The 20745-nt window shown below is 46.3% G+C and overlaps 1 protein-coding gene across 5 annotated transcripts; it reads left to right on the forward strand.

The window, feature by feature from the left end:
* The first annotated feature begins 1543 nt into the window (after positions 1–1543).
* rasgrf2a (Ras protein-specific guanine nucleotide-releasing factor 2a) lies at positions 1544–20684 on the forward strand. 5 transcript variants are annotated; one of them, XM_054757644.1, is made up of 29 exons: positions 1544–2115; positions 4879–4985; positions 6336–6483; positions 6541–6630; positions 6691–6944; positions 7011–7090; positions 7156–7349; positions 8704–8813; positions 8881–8999; positions 9112–9275; positions 9370–9436; positions 9507–9643; positions 9704–9786; positions 9869–10117; positions 12293–12385; positions 12461–12966; positions 13068–13193; positions 13318–13410; positions 13485–13591; positions 15517–15629; positions 15883–15943; positions 17704–17733; positions 17821–17924; positions 18178–18262; positions 18928–19125; positions 19362–19441; positions 19520–19637; positions 19711–19779; positions 19843–20684. In XM_054757644.1, the coding sequence occupies exons 1-29, from the start codon at positions 1834–1836 to the stop codon at positions 19936–19938; spliced, it is 3963 nt and encodes a 1320-aa protein (XP_054613619.1). In that variant the 5' UTR covers positions 1544–1833; the 3' UTR covers positions 19939–20684. The 5 variants fall into 5 exon arrangements, with proteins under 5 accessions (XP_054613619.1, XP_054613617.1, XP_054613618.1 ...); XM_054757642.1 differs by having other exon boundaries at positions 19711–20684; XM_054757643.1 differs by having other exon boundaries at positions 12350–12385; positions 19711–20684.
* Positions 20685–20745: the final 61 nt, after the last annotated feature.

Genomic DNA, 20745 nt, shown 5'->3' on the forward strand with positions numbered 1-20745 from the left:
GCACCGGCCGTGGGTTTTCTCTGTGTACTCCAGTTTCCTCCCACATTCCAAAAACATGTATGTTAAGTTAATTGGTGACTCTAAAATTGTCCATAGGTATGAATGTTTGTCTATATGTGCCCTGTGATTGGCTGGCGACCAGTCCAGGGTGTACCCCGCCTCTTGCCCGAAGTCAGCTGGGATAGGCTCCAGCACACCCCGGACCCTAATTAGGATAAGCGGCATAGAAAATGGTTGGATGGATGGACTTCACTGTAGTCTCCATTGATGGAAATGCTGCCAAATTATCTACAGTCATCGCTGGACCGCCAGGTGGCAGCATTGGTCGTCAGTAAGTCTCTTATTGAGGTTTCTTTAGCATATAAAAGAAGTGCAAAATATATTCCTACTTCTGGACGGTGTAGTAGTAATAATAGTAGTGTGTATGCTGAACGAATGCTTATAATTAATCTTTAATCAAGCCTCTAATACCCCCATGAGGCTTTAGGAGCGTCTGGCGGTGGGCTGCCATCCAACACGCCGGCGTCCTTGACCTCTCCTTAAACCTCAGATTGCACCCCCCCCCCCCTCCTTTTAAGCTCATGACAGGACGAACATGATCTCACTCTAGACTTGGTCGTTGCCCCTTACCTTACCTTACCCACCACAATAAAAGCATATGCATCTTGTCCTGTCTTGTTGCATTAATTTCCTGTGCTTCAGTCACGTAAAGTGAGACCTCTGAGGACTCCTACCTGATGGGCCCATGGACACGAGCCAGGGTTCTGCTGGACCCTCAAAGAACTTCACGTATGTACAGTATATGTGCGTGTGTGTGTGTGTGTGTTCATCACAGCGACAAAGCAGCCTAACAGATTAGTGTGTGTGTCTGTCACATTGTGTGTTTGATGGCGCTCTTGTGTGTTAAAGTGATATCAGGATCTTTACTGACATGCTCCTTCTCATGAGACACACCCCCTCAATATGACACACCCCTTGAGGTCAAAGCAGGCTTCTCACTAACATATTAACCCCCCCCCAACACCCCCACTCCCAACTGCTCCTCTAATCAACACTGAGGCCAGAAGTGAGAGACACACACATCTGTTCATACACGCGCACACACAGCAACATCTGTTTGTCCTTTCAGGCTGGATGAGTTTCAGAAAAAAACATCACTCAGTGGACGATTCATTAGGGACAACATCCAGTGATCATTTTTGATTGACACTGTCAAAGGATATCCGTAGGGATAAAAATGTTTTTTGTATTGTTGTAAAGGTACAATGCATGAGCCATGTACCTAATGAAGTGTCCACTGAAACGTCCTACTTCTTAGATGTTTTCATTTATTTTTTACATTTTTAACTACAGATTCTTAAATGGCAACAATTAAAAGTAAAAAGTTTGACGCCGCAATTCAAACTATGGAGCTGCAGTCACGTGATTCCACAGCCCGCCTGTGATTTGACGCGCTGGTGCTCACCTGTCCCCCCGCCCCCCTTATCGGGCGCCCAAACGTGCTGCTGTCTCTTTAAGTGGACGTCAAAGCCGATTAGCGCTCATCTCCGCCGTCTGTCCACGAACATCATTCTCTTCATTTTGTCCCCACAGAAGTCATCTGTCCTCCAGTCCAAAAGTTGGGAGGACCAAAGCTCGCCGACCCGGTTCGCGCGTGAGAGTGATGCGCGTGCACGGCGGAGCAACTTTCTGTCCCGCGCCAAACCCGGATTAGTTTCGCCCTGCGAACGGAGCCATGACGCGCCATCTCCGCGGCGCGCCTCTGCTCCGAGCCTCGCCGGCGTACAGGCGGGGGGTGTGACGCGCGTAGGTGCTCGAAGCCTCCAGGCGGACATGCAGAAGAGCGTGCGCTACAACGAGGGCCACGCGCTCTATCTGTCGCTGGTGGCGCGGAAGGAGGGCGCCAAGCGCGGCTTCCTGAGCAAGAAGAGCGCAGAGAACAGCCGCTGGACTGACAAGTTCTTCGCGCTCCACCAGAACGTTCTGTTCTACTTCGAGAGCGAACAGAGCGCACGACCCTCGGGCTTGTACCTGCTGGAGGGGTGTACATGCGAGCGTGTCACCGCGCCCAAAGTGACGTCACTGAGCAGCAGAGAAACTCCTGACAAGCAGCAGGTGGGTCCTCTTGTCAGTAGTGGCAGTGATTGGTTTGTGTCAGTGACGTCATCACCATCTCTTAAATGAACATTTTAGATACTTTATTCATATATGTTGACCACTCGTGTGTTTCCCGATGCCTTTAGACCTCAGTGATGGGAAGACAACTTTATACTTAATACAGAGACATTTCATGTTGTCCCAAAATGTGTGAAGGGTGCTTTTAGGAGAAATAACCTAAAAGAAAGTGACATCATCACATGGTGTTGTATGAAAACATCCCACTGTGGGACGAGAGGAGGCTAGACCAGCGTCCATCTTGTCGTCTTCTACGGAGGACTGACGCTGATGTTGTTTGAGTCCCGTTGCTGCTTGCCAGTTGACAAGATGCGGCGTTTACTCACAGCTACGGAAAGGCATGCTTGGAAGAGTTTGGTGTTGAAGAGCTAGAGCAGGGCCAACATCAGTGACCTCCGATCTTCCCAGTGGACAACATCTTCGCAGAAGACTAACTCTTCACTTCCTGTTTGTGGAGTCAGTGTGGATGATGTTTCCATAGTGACCAGCTTGGACACACAGATTGCTGTGTAAAGTTTTAAGAAAGTGACAGCTAACGTTGTTGTAGTTGTTACAGACTCATTAGTGTCATGTGACTTGTTTGGCAAAGTGTGTTCCTGGCAGACATCAGCTTAGCAAAGGGGGGTGGGTGGGTGTGGCCAAGCAACGAGCAGGGGCGTGACCTGTGACCGCTGCCGGTGTGAGTGTGTGTGTCATTGTTGTCCTCCAGCTTAAATCCAGCCGGCTGCCAGGGAAGCCGCATTAGCGAAGCAAAGGAGCTGTACAAGCCTTGTTGGTTATGTAAGCACAACACACACACACACACACACACACACACACACACACACACAAACAAGCCTTTAAGCCTCCCGCTGGTCCGACGCCGGCACACGCTAGCAAGTGTCTCCTGCTTATTTATGGTTATATCATTACTACACTTTACTACTGTCTTCATGCACATAGCATCATCTGAAGTGCTGTAAAGTGTGGCAAAATGCTGTAAAGCGCTGCAAAGTTCGAAGTGTGTTTGCCTTCCCTAATTCCAACCTTGTTAAGTTCCCTTTTTTCCTCCTATATGCCGTCTTCACCTCCTCACATCCTACTATATACCCTAAACGTCCTACATTCTTCTTGACTAACATGCTGCTCCGTACACGCATTGATATACAGCTTGTATGATGTTGATAAACTTACTGTAGCTGTTAGCGATCCATAAACGTGTGCAGATGATAAGATGGTTTGCTAGTATGTAAATAATGCATTGTGTCATTTCATGTGTGGGAAAATGACTTCCTCTTGTTTGGTCTCCATTGAAAGTGTCACTCATTCATATTTGATGGAGACATCAGCAGATGAACAGCATGCAGGTCCTGACGGAGGTCTCTGTAGACCTCATCGAGCAGTTAGTGTGTGTGTGTGTGTGTGTGTGTGTGTTGCTACTTTGTCAACATTGTTGTTCCTGTGCTCCAAGCAGATGAGAGGCTGTCACATGAAGTCATATGACTGACTTCGTTCGGTGGAATGATATTGACTTGGCGAGGTTGCAGGGGCTCGAACACACAGCGATACGGCGTTCATAGAGCTTAATTATTATCATTTTTTTAACACGGTGGCAGGACAACGGCGACTTTCAAGGTCATGACCCTGACGTGTTCAATGCCGTCCACCTGCAGCAAGGTTGTATCATACAGGAAGTGATTGTGATCGTGATACTGGAAACCAAGTATGAAATGGAAAGTGATAGTGACACAGGAATCAGATGTGATACGGGACGTGATAGTGATACATGAAGTCAGGTGTGATATGGGAAGTGACAGTGATTCAGGAAGTCAGGTTTGATACAAGAAGTGTTTGTGATACAGGAAGTGATAATTATCTCGGAAGTCAGATGTGATATCGCAAATGATAGTGATATGGAAAGTGAAAGTCAGGTGCGATACAGTAAATATACAGTAAATCAGATTTGATACAGGAAGTGATAGTGATACTTTAAACCAGGCGTGATAAAGGAAGTGATGAGGTGAAGTGATTGTGCTATTGGACGAAAGGTGTGATACAGGAAGTGATTCTCATACAGGAAGTCTGGTATGATACAGAAAATGATTGGGATACAAAAAGTCGTGCGATGCAAGAAGTGATTGTGCTACAGGAGGTGATTATGATATTAGAAGCCAGATGTGATATGGGGAGTGATAGTGATACAGGAAGTCAGGTGTAATACAGGAAGTGATTGTGATACTGAAAGTCAGATGTGATACAGAATGCCAGGTTTGATGCAGCAAGTGATTGTGACACTGGAAGTGTTGGTGTTACTGGACGTCAGGTGAGACACAGGAAGTGATGATGATAAAGGGAGTCAGACGTGATACAGGAAGTAAGACGTGATACAAGAAGTAAGGTGTGATACAGGCAGTCTGGTGTGATACATCATGGTCTTTGAGGATGCAGTGAGGTGAAGCCATCATGTGACTTCAGAGTTCAGATGTAATTTATTTAGAAAGGAAAAACAAAAATGAATAAACATCCATCCATCCATCCATTTTCTATACCGCTTCTTCCTCATTCGGGTCGCGGGGGCATGCTGGAGCCTATCCCAGCTGACTTCGGGCGACAGGCGGGGTACACCCTGGACTGGTCGCCAGCCAATCACAGGGCATGAATAAACATTTGACATGTAAATATGTGAGATTGTGAATGTGTCACATGACCTCTCTGTCTCTGCAGCACTACTTCCTGGTGGTGTTCGGCCATGATGGTCAGAAACCTCTGGAGCTACGCACTGAGGAGGAGTCCGACTGTAACGAGTGGGTGGAGTGCATCCAGCAGGCCAGGTGACACACCCCCTGATTTGAAATACTGTTGATCAACTGATAACATCTATCCATTTATCCGTGCTGGACAGACCGAACTCAAAACTGAAACCAGCGAAATGCGACAAAATGGAGAGCAGTGAAACACACGAGCATATTCAAGAGTCAAAATTGCATCCGGAGTACAACAAATTCATACATGTTGGCAAGTCTGCACTCATATTGAGGGTCCTCCCTGCCTCTCACGCCCGTTATATCAAGGCGTGCACAATTATTAAACCTCCTCCTTTCTTCAGGTTAAATGGACAAAAAAATACAGGTAAATGGTAAAATGTTTGTTTTTGTATGTCGTTACATAACAACTGTGTACATTAATAGTGGTCCGATAATGGTGCACACAAGTATTCTCCTCAGTAAGAGAAAATGTGACTTTGACTGTCTTGAATATTGATTCCATTCAGGCTTGACTAAAGAGGGCGCCGTACTTGTTCATAACCTTCGTCATCGTTATGCACACACCGAATTAACATTCATTCTATGTTTGTCTTCGTCTCCTGTTTTATGCTGACATACATTCTGCGCAAACACGGCAGTGTTTTTTTTTTTTTTTTAAAGCGTGCATGGCCGTGCGTGTGTGCACGTGTGCGTGTGTGTGTGTGTTCCGCTCGCAGCAGTTGACATTTAGGTCACGCTGGTGCTTTACAGCCACTCTGCTTACATCACACACTGAAGCTGGCCTTCTGTCGCTGCCTCTCCTGTTTTCATCTCCTCATTCTGCAACCTTTTTGTTTTGCTCCTCTTTACGTTTAGCACATTTATGAGCAAATCCCTTTTTTGTAAATTTATATTTCCATTTCAACATTGTCATTGGATGAAACCGGCGCTTATTTGAAAATATCAGTAAAATGTACTTGGATTTATGTCTCTATAAAGTGAAGAGTGTTTCCCGCACGACTGCAATCTATCTGTGGCGCTGGGTTGCGACGGGGGATGATGTCGTTGTCTAATTTGCATAAATTGGCCATTACGCAAAAGGTTTAGTTGTGGGTGAGGGTGCACAGGTACCCCTGAATCTAAAAAAACAAACAAAAGTTGTGCCATTTCATATCTGTGGCGGTCCCAATGTATCTATGGTGAGCTGCCACAAATAAATGAATGTATGGTAAACACTGGAAGAAACATCTTTAAAATTTAATGACATCAACAATAACAGCAACACTTGCCTTTTTTTTGGAAACAAAACATGTCTCACAAAGCAAGCAATGTAGAAATAGTCTGTTCCAGGGTCAAACTGTGTCAATCATCATTTGTAAGTGTCATACAAGTGTCAAAAGGAGTTACTGAGACGTGTCTCCCTGTCCCTCTGTCCAGCTATTCTGACATCATCGTGGAGCGTGAGATCCTCATGCAGAAGTACATCCACCTGGTCCAGATCATGGAGACCGAGAAGATCGCAGCCAATCAGCTTCGCACTCAGCTGGAGGACCAGGACACTGAGATCGAGAGGCTGAAGGCGGAGGTACGCCGCAGCGCGCTGAAGCTAATGCTCAAGCTAATGCTCATGTCTTGTGTCCAGATCGTGCTGCTGAACAGGACCAAGGAGCGTCTTTTGCCCAACCAGAACAACCAGGACGAGGAGGACCCGGACATCAAAAAAATCAAGAAGGTAAGTTGTGGGTGTCGTGTGATGGGTGTGGGTGGAGTCAGACGTGTTGCGTGTGCGCAGGTGCAGAGCTTCATGCGCGGCTGGCTGTGCCGCCGGAAGTGGAAGATCATCGTGCAGGACTACATCTGCTCGCCGCACGCCGAGAGCATGAGGAAGAGGAACCAGATCGTCTTCAACATGGTGGAGGCCGAGACGGAATACGTCCACCAGCTCTCCATCCTGGTCAACTGCTTCCTCAGGCCGCTGCGCATGGCCGCCAGCTCCAAGAAGCCGCCCATCAGCCACGATGATGTCAGCAGCATCTTCCTCAACAGGTACCGCCGCCACGCTCACCTCCACGCCAGCAACGGGAAGCTCATCCCCCGCCTCGTCGTTTGCAGTGAGACCATCATGTTCCTGCACGAGATCTTCCACCAGGGCCTCAAAGCTCGCATCGCCAACTGGCCCACGCTGGTTCTAGGTAAGAACTTTTTCACGTAACGTCGCTGCTTCATCCGGCTTCATCTTGTGCTCTTTGTCCTCCAGCCGACCTCTTTGACATCCTGCTGCCCATGCTGAACATCTACCAGGAGTTTGTGCGCAACCACCAGTACAGCCTGCAGGTTCTGGCCAACTGCAAACAGAACCGGGACTTTGACAAGCTGCTCAAACAGTACGAGTCCAACGCCGCCTGCGAGGGACGCATGCTGGAGACCTTCCTCACCTATCCCATGTTCCAGGTGTCGTAAAAACATCTGCTCTTACCTAAGAAATGTGTCTGAGAGTCGTCCCTCGCCACATCACGTGTTCAAACATCGCTCCCTCAGTCTAATGCATTTTTTCACAAATTTAATATAAATGATAGCTGATTTGTGGTTGACTACAGCCTATTATTAGTCAAATATGCATATTTAAGCAAATTGTACATCGTTTTCCCCCAAAATTGAGCATTTTAAAGCTTAAACATGGCTAAATGAACTAAAATACAAATACAGTGAGGCCTGTCATGACAATCGATAATACGATTAATCAAATGATAGAAAAAAACAAGGTTGATAATATTGACGCCTCGATAAAGTGACATGTGCGACATGTACGTATGCCCGTTCCGTTTCCTCGTCTTGCTGTAGCACACAGGCTGGATGACAGGAGGGTTCACTCTGCTTGTGTCTCAGCGCATTGGTTGTATAGTCAAATTAATGGAAAGAGTGAGCCTCCTGTAGGCTATTCAGCGTGTTTGTCACAGTACGTGGAGGCGGGGGCTAGCTACTTAGGAATACACTGAGTGCTAGCTAGCAGTTAGCAAGCAAACGCTAATATGAACGAAAGCACAAAAGCGATAGTTTCTAAGCTGAATGCCACAGTTCCAGTGTAGATGTGCTGTGGGGCATTCATCCAAGCGGTTGGAAATCCAGGGGCGCTAGGCAATCGCCTGTTTTTTGCCTAATGGTAAGTCCGCCCCTGAGTACAGCCCATTAAAACCACCATTCAACTTGTGAATGTAGTATTCTACATTGGTCACTAGGTGTCAGTAATTTTTTGGTGAGACAAGCACCAGACTTGATCAGCGGAACAACAAGCTTTGATGACAGGTTGAAATGTTCTTACAACAGGCACAATAATAACATAATAATAACAGCACAATCATCATCATAATTCTAATAATAACCATCGTTACTGTGGCCACTATAGTCCACAACAAGCTAAAACTCAACTCTGAAACCATGACATCACTTCCTGTCCGCCACCGATTCTGCTCCGCTACAACGTAAACTTTCTTAAATGGCTTATTTTCTACTATATTAGGTAATGGGAGTGTAAAGGTGACTATAGGGGTGTTATTTCATGTCTAGATGGCTCTAATAACGTTATTAGAGCCGGTGTATTATTAGAGAAAGTGTATTTAGAAGATTGGAAACAGGTTTTTTATGCCATTACTACAAAAATAATCCATTTATGAAGAAGTGAACCCTACTTGTCACAGGCGGGTGAGGAAACAATTAACCGCGATAAACGAGGGGTTACTGTACTGCCACCTACAGGACGGGGGTGGAACATCTTTGTATTTGTTCAGTGACCACATTCCTGTTGCAGATCCCTCGCTACATCATCACACTCCACGAGCTGCTGGCTCACACGCCTCACGAGCACGTGGAGCGAAAGAGTCTGGAGTTTGCTAAATCCAAACTGGAGGAGCTGTCCAAGTAAGCCGCAGAAGGTCTGGGGGTGTGGCGGGGTGACGGCGACAGTGACGGGTGGCTGTGTTGTCAGGATGATGCACGACGAGGTGAGCGACACCGAGAACATCCGCAAAAACCTGGCCATCGAGAGGATGATCGTGGAGGGCTGCGACATCCTGCTGGACACCAGCCAGACCTTTGTCAGACAAGGTGGAAAGCATCATCGTCCATCGTGGTTTTCGCTCGCCACCTAACTGTGCCCCCTAGTGGCTGTGCGCAGCATATAGTAGTCGGGAAGCTCAAGATGGTTTCTCACCGACAGGGTCTCTCATCCAGCTGCCGTCCAGCAGCGAGCGAGGGATGCTCAGCAAAGTTCGCCTGGGCTCGCTCTCGCTCAGGAAGGAAGGAGAGCGGCAGTGCTTCCTCTTCACCAAACACTTCCTCATCTGCACCAGAACATCTGGAGGGAAACTTCACCTCCTCAAGGTGGGACCCCACGCTCCTCCAGCCCAAACTAACATTTGTACCGGCAAGTGTTCTCTGAGGAAGCTCTCGCTCTCACACACGTTTGTGTCCGCAGCAAGGAGGAGCGTTGTCCCTCATGGAGTGTACGCTCATTGAAGAACTGGATGCCAGCGATGAAGACTGTGAGCATCTTCACCAAACGTCATTTTTAAACGTCTTCGCTTCGCCTCTTGACGCGTTTGTGTTTTGCAGACAACGCGGCAGGTCAAGGCTTCAGCCACCTGGAGTTTAAAATCGTTGTGGAGCCTCCCGATGGCCAGACCTTCTCCGTGGTGCTCCTGGCTCCTTCCCGTCAGGAGAAGGCGGCCTGGACCAGCGACATCAGTCAGGTGAGCAAACATGTGGAATGCAGACGCCAGCAGAATCCTCATGGTGTATTTTTGTCGCAGTGCATCGATAACATCCGCTGTAATGGCCTGATGACTAGCGTCTTTGAGGAGAACTCCAAAGTTTCTGTGCCTCACATGATCAAGTAAGACGTCTCTTTCAGTCGTGCAATCATTTCATCCAATCAAGATCGTGTCGCTTCATCTGCCATGAATGAACCTGACCAGGTCGGACGCCCGACTGCACAAGGACGACGTGGACATCTGCTTCAGCAAGACACTCAACTCGTGCAAGGTGCCGCAGATCCGCTACGCCAGCGTGGAACGTCTGCTGGAGCGCCTCACCGACCTGCGCTTCCTGTCCATCGACTTCCTCAACACTTTCCTGCACACCTACAGGATCTTCACCACCGCCGCCGTGGTCATCGACAAGCTGGCCGACATCTACAAGAAGCCCTTCACCTCCATACCCGTCAGGTAGCGGCTCCCCTCTCCCCCCCCCCGAGTAGTGGCGGAGCCAGAAATTTTTCACTAGGTGGCCAAGGTGAGACCATTGCTCACATAGGGGTGGCAATAAGTTCATACCTGAATTAGATGGCCAGTGGGGTGGCCGGAGAGTGACCAGGGTTGGCCAGCCCGTAGCTCTGCCACTGCTTTTGGACGTCTATTAGAGCAATTCATAGCTTAGCAGTGTGCCAGGACACGTTTCAATGCATACTTTCTGGATTCTGCCCCCCATCATCAACATAATACAGAAGTGGATGCCGATCGGCACTCCTGTTTATGACATCCACCAAGACTGAGGTATGTAAAAGCTTACGTGCAAAGCACGTAGCGCAGACGTAAACGTCAATCCGGTTACGTGTAACGTACATTAATAAATAGAATAAAACACATAAAATGCATTTATATTTCAATGGAAACAATCATAAGTAGAGTGTAATGATGGATTGATCTAGAGGATTACGCTTTTTCAGCCGCGTTTGTCAAAATTGTCCCCCAGCTGTGGGGGTGGCCGGAGAGTGACCAAGACCCTGGCCACCCCGTAGGTCCGCCACTGCTCCCGAGGCTGCGTTTGCACGAGAAGGGAAGCACAGAGCTGCAAGAGTCAAAGCAGTGTAGTGTGCATGACAAGCCGGTAGGGAGCGATGTTACGCAACCTTGAAGCAATTACATCAGGGGTGTCCAAACTTTTTCCACCAAGGGCCACAAATGAAAGGGTGAAAGGGGCCACTTTGATATTTTGTATTACATATATTTCAAGAAAAAACAGCATGTCAGCGTTGTGATATAAGCAGGTGAACAATCATATTATTAGTATCAACTTCACTTCGGTCAATTCTCTCTTTTTTTCCCCATTTTTGCAGTTTTCTTTCTTAATTTTCCAAATATTTCAACTTCCCAGTCCAGGGTGTACCCTGCCTCAGCATACCCCCGCAAACCTAGTGAGGACAAGCGCCATAGAAAACGAATGAATGAATGAATTTCAACTTTCTTCTGAAATAATAATAATAATAACTTTGTTGCCCTATTTGAACATTATTCCTATAATATAATATTCTAACATTTTCCCCAACCTCATGTTCCAAAAATTATGTTTTTGTTTGTTTCTCATAATGTGACTTAAAAAAATGATAATGTATTTTCTCTTAATATTTCAAGTCTATACTACTAAACTGGCATTATATTCCCTCATATTATGAGTTTATTATCGTAAAATTGTGGCTTTTCCCCGTAATATTTGACTTTTTTTTTCCATTTCTGCTGCTGTTTTTTCTAATATTTTCCAACTATTTCAACGACTTCATTCCCATAACATAACTTTTAACGCAACCTCATTTCCCCGAATTACAACTTTAATTGTTTTGTTTCTCATAATATTATGACTTTTAAAGAATAATGTAGTTTTTCTTTAATATTTCAAGTCTATGCTAATAAAATGACATTACTTTTCCTCACAATATTATTAGTTTATTCTCGTATAAAGTCAACAATTTTTCCTCCTAATATTTTGAATTTATTCTGGTAAAATTGCATTTTTTTCTTTTGGTATTCATGACTTTATTCCCATAATATTTTGACTTTATCCTCATAACATTATGAGTTTTTCAGCAACCTAATTTTCCGAAAATTACAGTATAACTTTATTTGTTGTTTTCTTTGTTTCTCATATTACGATTTTTTTCTTTAATATTTCAACTTTATGCAACTACAATTTTCCTCATAATATTAATGTTATGAATATAGAATTAATATATAATGTTGCTCTCGTAAAATGATGACTTTTTCTTGTTACATGGCAAGACTTGTCGTTATATTTTGAATTTGTTCTTGTAGAATTACAGATTTTTCCATTTTTGCCATTGTTGATTCAAAAATTAAATGTTGTTAAATGATATTTTTAGAATGTAGCCGCGGGCCAATAAGAACCCGCCTTGGACACCCCCGCCCTGCATTCCACGATGGCAGTGTTGTTTTTAAAAGCATCCACGGTGAGGCACGTTCCCCAACGCGGTGTTCTTTGAGTTGAGTGGAAGTCGTGTAAACATCCGTCAGTTCCCGTTTGGTCCTCGTGTCTATCACCATCCTCATCATCATCATCATCCTCATGTTGTGTCCCCTGGCCATGGCCGGTGTCCTCGTCCCCCTCAGGATTGAGCAGCACTCATGTGACCGTCTGTCCGTCATGTCCCTCTGTCCCGACTACAGTTTGAAGATCACTCAGCTGGCTCTGGATCAGTCCAAGTAAACACACCTCGCTCCTGACCCCCCAGGGAAATTCCCTTGTCCGCCAGTCACACGTTGTCTTGTGTCCCTCAGGTCTCTGGAGCTCTTCTTCGCCACCAACCAGGGCTCGTGGGGGATGGACCCCCTCAACAACAAATCCCCCAGGCTGTGCCGCAAGTTCTCCTCGCCTCCCCCGCTCTCCATCCCCTCCCGCACATCCTCCCCCGTCCACTGCCGCAAACTGTCCCTCAGCTCCCCCATCGGCTCCAAGGCCCTGGATCTGTCCGCCACCCCGTCCTCCTCCGCCGCCAGCTCTCCCACCTCCACTCACGGCCCCGCCCTCTCCTTCTCCCCGCCCCCCAGCAACACCCGCCCGCTCTCGGGGTTCTTCTCCCCGCCGCCCACCGCCACCCGCTCGCCCAGCCTGCCCCACGCCTCAGGGATGTCTTCTCCGCCCCCTTTCACCACCAAGGCCCCCCTGGACCTCAGTCGGGGTCCCAGCTCGCCCGAACTGAGCCCGGGGCCCGGCGAGGATGTCAGCGGCGAGCTGCCTCGCATCGACGCCTTCTGTGGGAAACTGAGGCGCAGCATCCGCAGAGGTGGGTCCAAAAGTATTGGGTCACACCGCTTCAAGCAGTCAAGTGTTCTCATGGTTACATGGCTAAGATGTGGCTCCTCCTCCGTTTCTGTCGCGTCACAGCCGTCCTGGAGACCGTATCTCTGGACAAGTTCATCCCAGAAGCTCCATCCAGCGGCGAGTCAGGAGAGATCTCACCGTGTCGCTCGCCGTCCACGCCCAGGCACATGCGATACCGGCAAGCAGGAGGTATCACTTCAAGGTTTTATTTCCTGGTTACTCCAGGAAGTTCCTCTCGGCTGAGTTTTTTGTCAAAGGCACAAGATGGAGTCGTGTCCTGCAGAGGTTTATTCCCGTCTTCGTGTCCTCGCAGCGTCTTCTTCAGGGGACAACTCCCGCTGCGCCATGTCGCCCGCCTCGGCCTTTGCCATCGCCACGGCTGCCGCGGGCCACGGCAGCTCCCAGGGTGAGTGGGACGTGACGGAGGGCACACGGGGAGGGGCGGACAGCAAACGCTGACGTCTGGTCTTTGTCTCGTAGCTTTCAGCAGCTCAGAGAAATCCTGCGACAAGGAGTTCATCATCCGCAGGGCGGCCACCAACAGAGTCCTCAACGTGCTGCGTCACTGGGTCTCCAAGCACTCGCAGGTGAGCCCCGCCCACCTGTCTGGACCCTTCAATAAGTCAATACAAATGGGAAGTCACCATCCTCTGTTCAGTGCACTCCGTCCAGTGCACTCAGACGGTGGGCTCGGCTGCGCACTTAAGAGAGGAGAGATTTGCCGCAGCCTCAGCCTGCTCCGTGTTTCTCCATCGTGAGTCTACGTGGAAATTCAGGAAAATGTTAACGATTGGAATAATTAAAAAATACATTTAGAACAGTTGACTGGACAAATATTAATATTTGTTTTGTCATCTTTTTTTCATTATGACGCCTCCACTGAGCGTATGTCACTGTTGTCAACCCTCCTGTACTGCCCTTTTTCTCCACGCCCTCCTGTTTTAGTAGCTTCCTGTAAATGCAAAATAACTAGGGATGTCCGATACTATCGGCCCACCGATAACATCGGCACGATATTGCATAAAAATGTGACATCGGTATCAGATATTTTCCCGATAATGAGAAACGATCTTAAAAAAGTGCTGTATAGATGGACATTTTAATGTTCGCATGGCCAGGATGACACCGCAGTTTGGTGACATACAGTACACGTCCACCTCCTTTGCGCTTTCCACAGGCTCTCGTGTTCCTGGCTGCTCTGACTGTACTGAAGTCGGCTAGCTCCTTACGTTAGCCTCCGGGGCGCTAGCAAGCCACTCGTGGCGGCGGGGTTAATTCCATGACATCTGAGAGAAATTCACATTTCCAGCAGCTAAAAAAAATAGGCTCCCGTATTTGCCGGCGCGCAAAAGATGACCTCATCAAACCGCCTCTCGAGCGTGTAAACAAACGTGGGTGGCTAGCAGCAAACTAGCTTACTCCTTCCATCCATTTTCTCGATATGCCGCCTATCCTCACTAGTAAGAAGGAAACAATTCCCACAAGTAAACGGCGATAAAATCTAACGTGTGTGCGCGCTCGATTAGGCGAGTCCGTGAAGACGCCCGTGAAAATGTTGCTTTTTAATATGACAGCGGGCGTAGTTTCAGTGCTAGATTACTTTTACTCTCACTTTACTCTTTTTTCGCATCGGATTTACACTGTTGGATCACATCTAGTCGTACGACGGCTGCGAATGTTAAGTCCAACTTGAAGCCTTTCCAACTCATGGATCGCAGTTTCAGACAAGATAAAAGGTATGTAGGATATAGATGACCTTTAATATCTATCTGTAATATGGTCAGGTCTGGAACCAATTAACCGCCATAAACGAGGGATCATGTCCATGGAAAAGGTCAGAGGTGGAAGGACCACAATTTCCCTCATTTTCCCTTATTTTGAAATGCAAATGTTGACAGAAATGCTGTAAGTATAATGTGTGTACTGCGTACTTAGTGTGGAGAGTGTCGTGTAGTGCTGTCCCAAATCCATTATCGTCCATGAGGGGGAGGGGGCAGAATTAGGACAATTCCAAGGGCCCCCTGACTGACAGGGGGGGCAGTGTCATTTTGTTTTTTCCATGGGGTGCACTCCTGAAGTGCACACTTACCGGAAATGGCCGTCACAATATTTACCTTCTTCTTCTTCTCTCCTTTTTAACGATTAATTGCAACCACTCATGTCAGTGCCTCCCTTTCTGCTAATTAGCCAACATGCTGACCGTTGCAACATCCGGGTGTCCACAGTGTACCGAATTTTGCTGTACTTCTCATTGAGTACGCACTTAGGTACTCAAAAGTATAAGTACGCGAGTGCACCAGCTGAGGCACAGCATAAGTGTGTTTCTGACGGGAAGAAGAAATTAAAGGAAAGGTCAGTCTCCCCCTCAGGGACAACAAACCCCCTTTTAAGATGCTATTCTTAGACGTGCACAGGACAAAATCAAACGAAGGGCAATAAATGAATGTTTTATTAGGATGAGGATATTTCAACGCTCCTCGGGTTGGAAGAAAAAGTCTTCTGTCATCTGCAGGACTTCGACAGCAACAGTGACCTGAAGGTGGGCGTGGTGAGCCTCCTGGAGGAGGTGCTGCGAGATCCGGACCTGCTGCCCCAGGAGAGGAAAGCCACCACTAACATCCTAAGGTTCGTATCCTCGTCGGCTGTTTTCTTTGATTATTATTATTTTATTATTCACCTTTTATTTAACCAGATAAATCCCATTGAGATCAAGATCTCATTTGCAAGGGAGACCTGGCCAGGAGGTCAGCAGCACACGTCATAGTAAATACAGAAACAAAATCAAGAAAGTTTGAGATAATAAATTACAACCGGGGCAAGCGAGGAGGAGCGGCAATAAATTAGTAAACATGACGGAAGACTCCTTTCTCTCTTTCAGTGCTCTTTCTCAAGAAGAACAAGACGACGCGCAGCTGAAGATCGAAGACATTTTGCAAATGGTGGGTGTCCGCTTCACATCACGACACCCACAACTTGAAAGGGTCCCTGACATGATTTGTCAACTTTGTTTAAATATGTTCCATATTTTTTGTCATTATGATCTACATTGTTCCACGAAAACTCTGTTCATAGTTCACGACGAGCTAAGCTCTCACTGTTCTCTCTCATTTACCGTTGTGACGCCATCGGGCTGACACCTCTCAGCTAAAGCAGAGTAAACAAACGCTTCTCGAGGTAGATCGTCAACTTGGTTCAGTCTATTTTTCATCCAAATAGTAGTCGTGCCAAAAGGTTGTGTTGCTGCTGGATGTTCACGGTATCCGAATGATACTGTAAGTTAGTTTTCTTTTCCAAAAGAGGAAGGTTTAAGGCAACAATGGATGACGCAAGAGCAACGAGCGAGAGACAAATGGACGCCTACCTCGAGTTCTCTCCTTTGCGGCGATCATTTCACTGATGACTGCGATGGACCTTTACAAGACGCATTTGGCTTGAAAGTATGGTATAAACTCGTTTTGAAAAAGGATGCTATTTCCGGCAGTACACAGGGGAAAAAAAAAAAAAAAAAGACGAGAAGAACGACGTCAAAGTTGCCACAGAACACAGTAAGCCATGTCTTGTTTACATAGTGTCTTCTAAACACTATTCCATGATAGCGACAAGGTTGTAAAGCATTATACATGTCACATAAACATCTTTTCACAGCGATATGTATGCTTACTGTGGGCGGCGGAGACGGGGGCGGTGGGTATCAGGATATAAAGACCCCGTCACCCCTTTATAGACCTCAGAGACTTCAACCTTATGAACACATTACCCCTCTGCTTGCTTCACTCCACTGGCTACCTGTTACTTTTAGGATTCATTTTAACATTTTATTGCTGGTTTTTAAATGCCTAAATGGTCTAGCCCCCTCCTATTTAAGTGATTTGCTGACTTTGCACACTTCCAGAAGAACACTGAGGTCTTGTAACTGGTCTGTTTTACTTTGTCCCAGGACCAGACTGAAAACAAGAGGTGACAGAGCTTTTGCAGCTGTCGGCCCTTTTAAAACGCACTTTTATTCACAAGCTAATTCAGACATTTTTATCTGTTTTAGTTTAAGTTTTGTCTTTGTATGTAATGTTTTAATTGTTCTACAATTTGTTGTTATTGATTTTTATTCTGTTTGAATACTTGTCACATGTATTTTTTTCTATCGTTTTATTTTCTTGATCTGTGCAGCACTTTGGGGCAGCATGATCTGTTTTTATAAATAAACCTTCACCTTGACGCTCGTTAATAAGCTGATTTAAAACAATCATTGAAGGATAAGCAACTCCAGAGTCATTTGCACTTACCAATCTGTGTCTTTGTCTCCCTCTAGTGCTCGTACTGTGTATTACATCACTTCATGCCCCATTCTCATGTTCTCTATTTCATCGCCACATGTTTCTCACTTCTTTACTCGTCGAAAGCTACTGACACATCGCTGAAATATTCGCTCTAATCACTGTAAACACCGCTATGTTTATGTGGCAGAGTGACGCTACTCCGACGCGTCACTTTCGGAAATGAGACTGAACTGCGAGAGCTAGCTCGTCATGGCTGGCGCCATCAAGTATAAATGTAAATGTTCGCTTTCACAACTTGAACAATGTAGAACATAATTGCAAGCAATATAGAACATACTTAAGCAAAGTTGATGCATCATGTCAGGGAGCCTTGAATACGCACAGTCATGTCCAACAAGCTAATAACTCCATGTTCTCATGAACAGAAAAGTTGTCCACTTCTTCACTTCATTGCGGTAAGAAGACCATCATTTTAACATCAACCCCCTTTTAATAATGCTTATTTATTGTGTGCGCATCATTTTTGCTGTGTGTGTGTGTAGACGGAGAATCCAAAGTCCGAGTGTTTTGAGTCGCTGTCCGCCATGGAGCTCGCAGAGCAGATCACCTTACTGGACCACATCGTCTTCAGGAGTATTCCTTATGAGTACGTAATATTACAGAACGTCATCAACCGCTTCATTACGGACTTAGGTACTCTGCTGCTCTCTGGTGGTCACTAGAGAGAATGCGGTCCTAACTTTTTGAGCTCAGACACGTATGACATAAACATATGACATGATTATAAATAACACAGCAAGTAATGAGTTGTGTCTGCTTACCACTGAATCAAGTAGCTTACAGCATTTTATTTTTATAGTCTGCGGCTAACCCGGGATGCATTGATTGTGTTCCCTCAGGGAGTTTCTGGGTCAAGGCTGGATGAAGGTGGACAAGACAGAGAAGACTCCTTACATCATGAAAACCAGCCAGCACTTTAACAATGTGAGTTCAATTCAACATGTACATATTTATAATATATATATATATATATATATATATATAAATAAAAAAACAGATTGCTTTGTCTCCCTCTAGTGCTCATACTGCCAATTACACCGCTTTATGCACCATTCTCATTCTTTGCTTTTTTTCAAGTTTTGCTCTTGTGTTTTTTTGTTTGATTGTGTTTATAGAACTTGGTCAACAAAGATCATTTTCATAACAATAACTTTTTTTTAAAACTTTTACAAGCATTTAAAACAATTGATCATTTGTATGTTTCTTCAATTAAAAAAAGAGCTCCACTTAATGGTTCCTTTGTCTCCCTCTAGTGTTCATACTGTGTATTACACCACTTTGTGCCCCATTCTCATTCTTTGCTTTTTTTTTTTCAACTTTTGCTGTTGTGTGTTTTTGTTTAATTATTTATGGAATGTGCTCCACAAAAAAAATCAATCTGCACGCCACAAATGGCGCCCGGGCTGCACTTTGTACACCCCTGGAATAGAACATTCACCTTAAAGTATAAATAGTACACATATTACATCGTCATAGCAAATACTATCGGACAAGAAAACGATTTCCCGTAAAATATTTTATTGTTAATTAATGTAATTTAGTTTGTTCATAAAAAATAAATCAAATGTGATGCCCCGCCCCCTCCTCAGATGAGCAACCTGGTGGCGTCGCAGATCATGACCCAGGCTGACGTCGGCTCTCGGGCCGGCGCCATCGAGAAGTGGCTGGCGGTGGCCGACATCTGCCGCTGCCTCAACAACTACAACGGCGTGCTGGAGATCACCTCCGCCCTCAACCGCAGCGCCATCTACAGGCTCAAGAAGACGTGGGCCAAAGTCTGCAAACAGGTCCGCACATATGCTCACTGGTCACTTCATTAGGTACACTGCAGATGATGTAATCGTCTAATTTGCATAATTGGTCATGATGCACGTCAATTTCATGGGCGCTGTAGGAAGGCGATGGCAAACAGGTAGCGCCACGTCTATTTGTGGCGGTCCAAATGTATCCGTGGCGGGCCACCACAAATGATGAGACGTATGCATGGGAAACACTGCAATGTTCATCATGTCTTCTGCCGCAGACGAGGGCGCTGATGGAGCGTCTGCAGAGGACCGTCTCGTCTGAGGGACGCTTCAAGAACCTCAGAGAGACGCTGAAAAAGTAAACGCTGCCAACGCAACATTAGCATGCTCGACCTGTCCGCGGAGTTCTCACGTGCGTGCGTGCGTGTGTGTGCAGCTGTAACCCCCCGTGCGTCCCCTACCTGGGCATGTACCTGACTGACCTGGCCTTCATCGAGGAGGGAACGCCTAACTTCACGCAGGACGGCCTGGTCAACTTCTCCAAGATGAGGATGGTAAAGCCGTTGAGTGTTGCTAGGCAACCGTGCAGGTGTTTTTAAGGTGTGTGTGGTCATGTTTGCGTGTCAGATCTGTCACATCATCCGCGAGATCCGTCAGTTCCAGCAAGCTCCTTACAGGATCGAGCACCAGGCCAAGGTGAGATCGTCACTGTTGCTTTTCAGGACTTTGATTGATGCCTTCCTTACTTCCCGCCTCCAGGTGACCCACTTCCTGCTGGACAAGACGCAGGTGATGGACGAGGACACGCTCTACGAGCTGTCGCTCAAGATAGAGCCGCGAGTACCACCCGGCTAGCTCGCTTCCTGTCCGGGTCCACAGCGGTGCCTTTGCTAGACTGTTAGCCACCCGACACGGAACCAGAACCAGGGATGCCCTAGAACGGCTCGGATCAGGTTTGGATCCAACATCAGCTTTGATGCGTTACCTAGCAACCAGCGTTCCTATCCTCCACGCCCAAAGAAGGAAAGGAGGTACGGCGGTTCTGGTCGTCAGTTCACTTGGAGAAACGTTTGTGTGTGAGTGGACAAATCCAGTTCTGGTTACCGCGGTTACGTCAACGTAGTGGTACCAGAGAGTTCTGGTCCTGTGGTCCGACCTGAATCAAGACTAGCTCGAGTGTCAAACATAAACATCCCTCGCTGTGATGTCACTTCCTGCCCACGTGCACACTGAAGCTGCACAGTGCACGTGATCCAACATTTGTTACTTTTCTACACTAAACTCACTGACGTTTGCTCTTTTTTTTTTTTTAAAGAAGAGAATCCGCCTAAATTTTTTTTTTACATCTAATAATCATATTGTTACATTTGAATATTATTATTATTCATATTATTCATATTATTATTATTATTATTATTAGCTCCTGGCCATCATTCTTCCAGTATGTGAAAGTGTATTAGCATTAGCACGCTGTTGTAAAGAATGTTTACATGCTAATCCTCACCAGTTTATTTCTAATATTGATTTCATATTAGAGCCTTTTCTCCTTGCTTTGCTTTTTTTCCAGCACACCAATAAAAGACCAAAAAAATGCATCATGACAACGAGCATCAGTCTTTTCTTGACGTGTTTGCATGAAGATTCATTTCTTCATTTATTTCC

The sequence above is a fragment of the Dunckerocampus dactyliophorus genome, chromosome 17 (genome assembly GCF_027744805.1).
Source record: "Dunckerocampus dactyliophorus isolate RoL2022-P2 chromosome 17, RoL_Ddac_1.1, whole genome shotgun sequence".
Taxonomy (NCBI): domain Eukaryota; kingdom Metazoa; phylum Chordata; class Actinopteri; order Syngnathiformes; family Syngnathidae; genus Dunckerocampus; species Dunckerocampus dactyliophorus.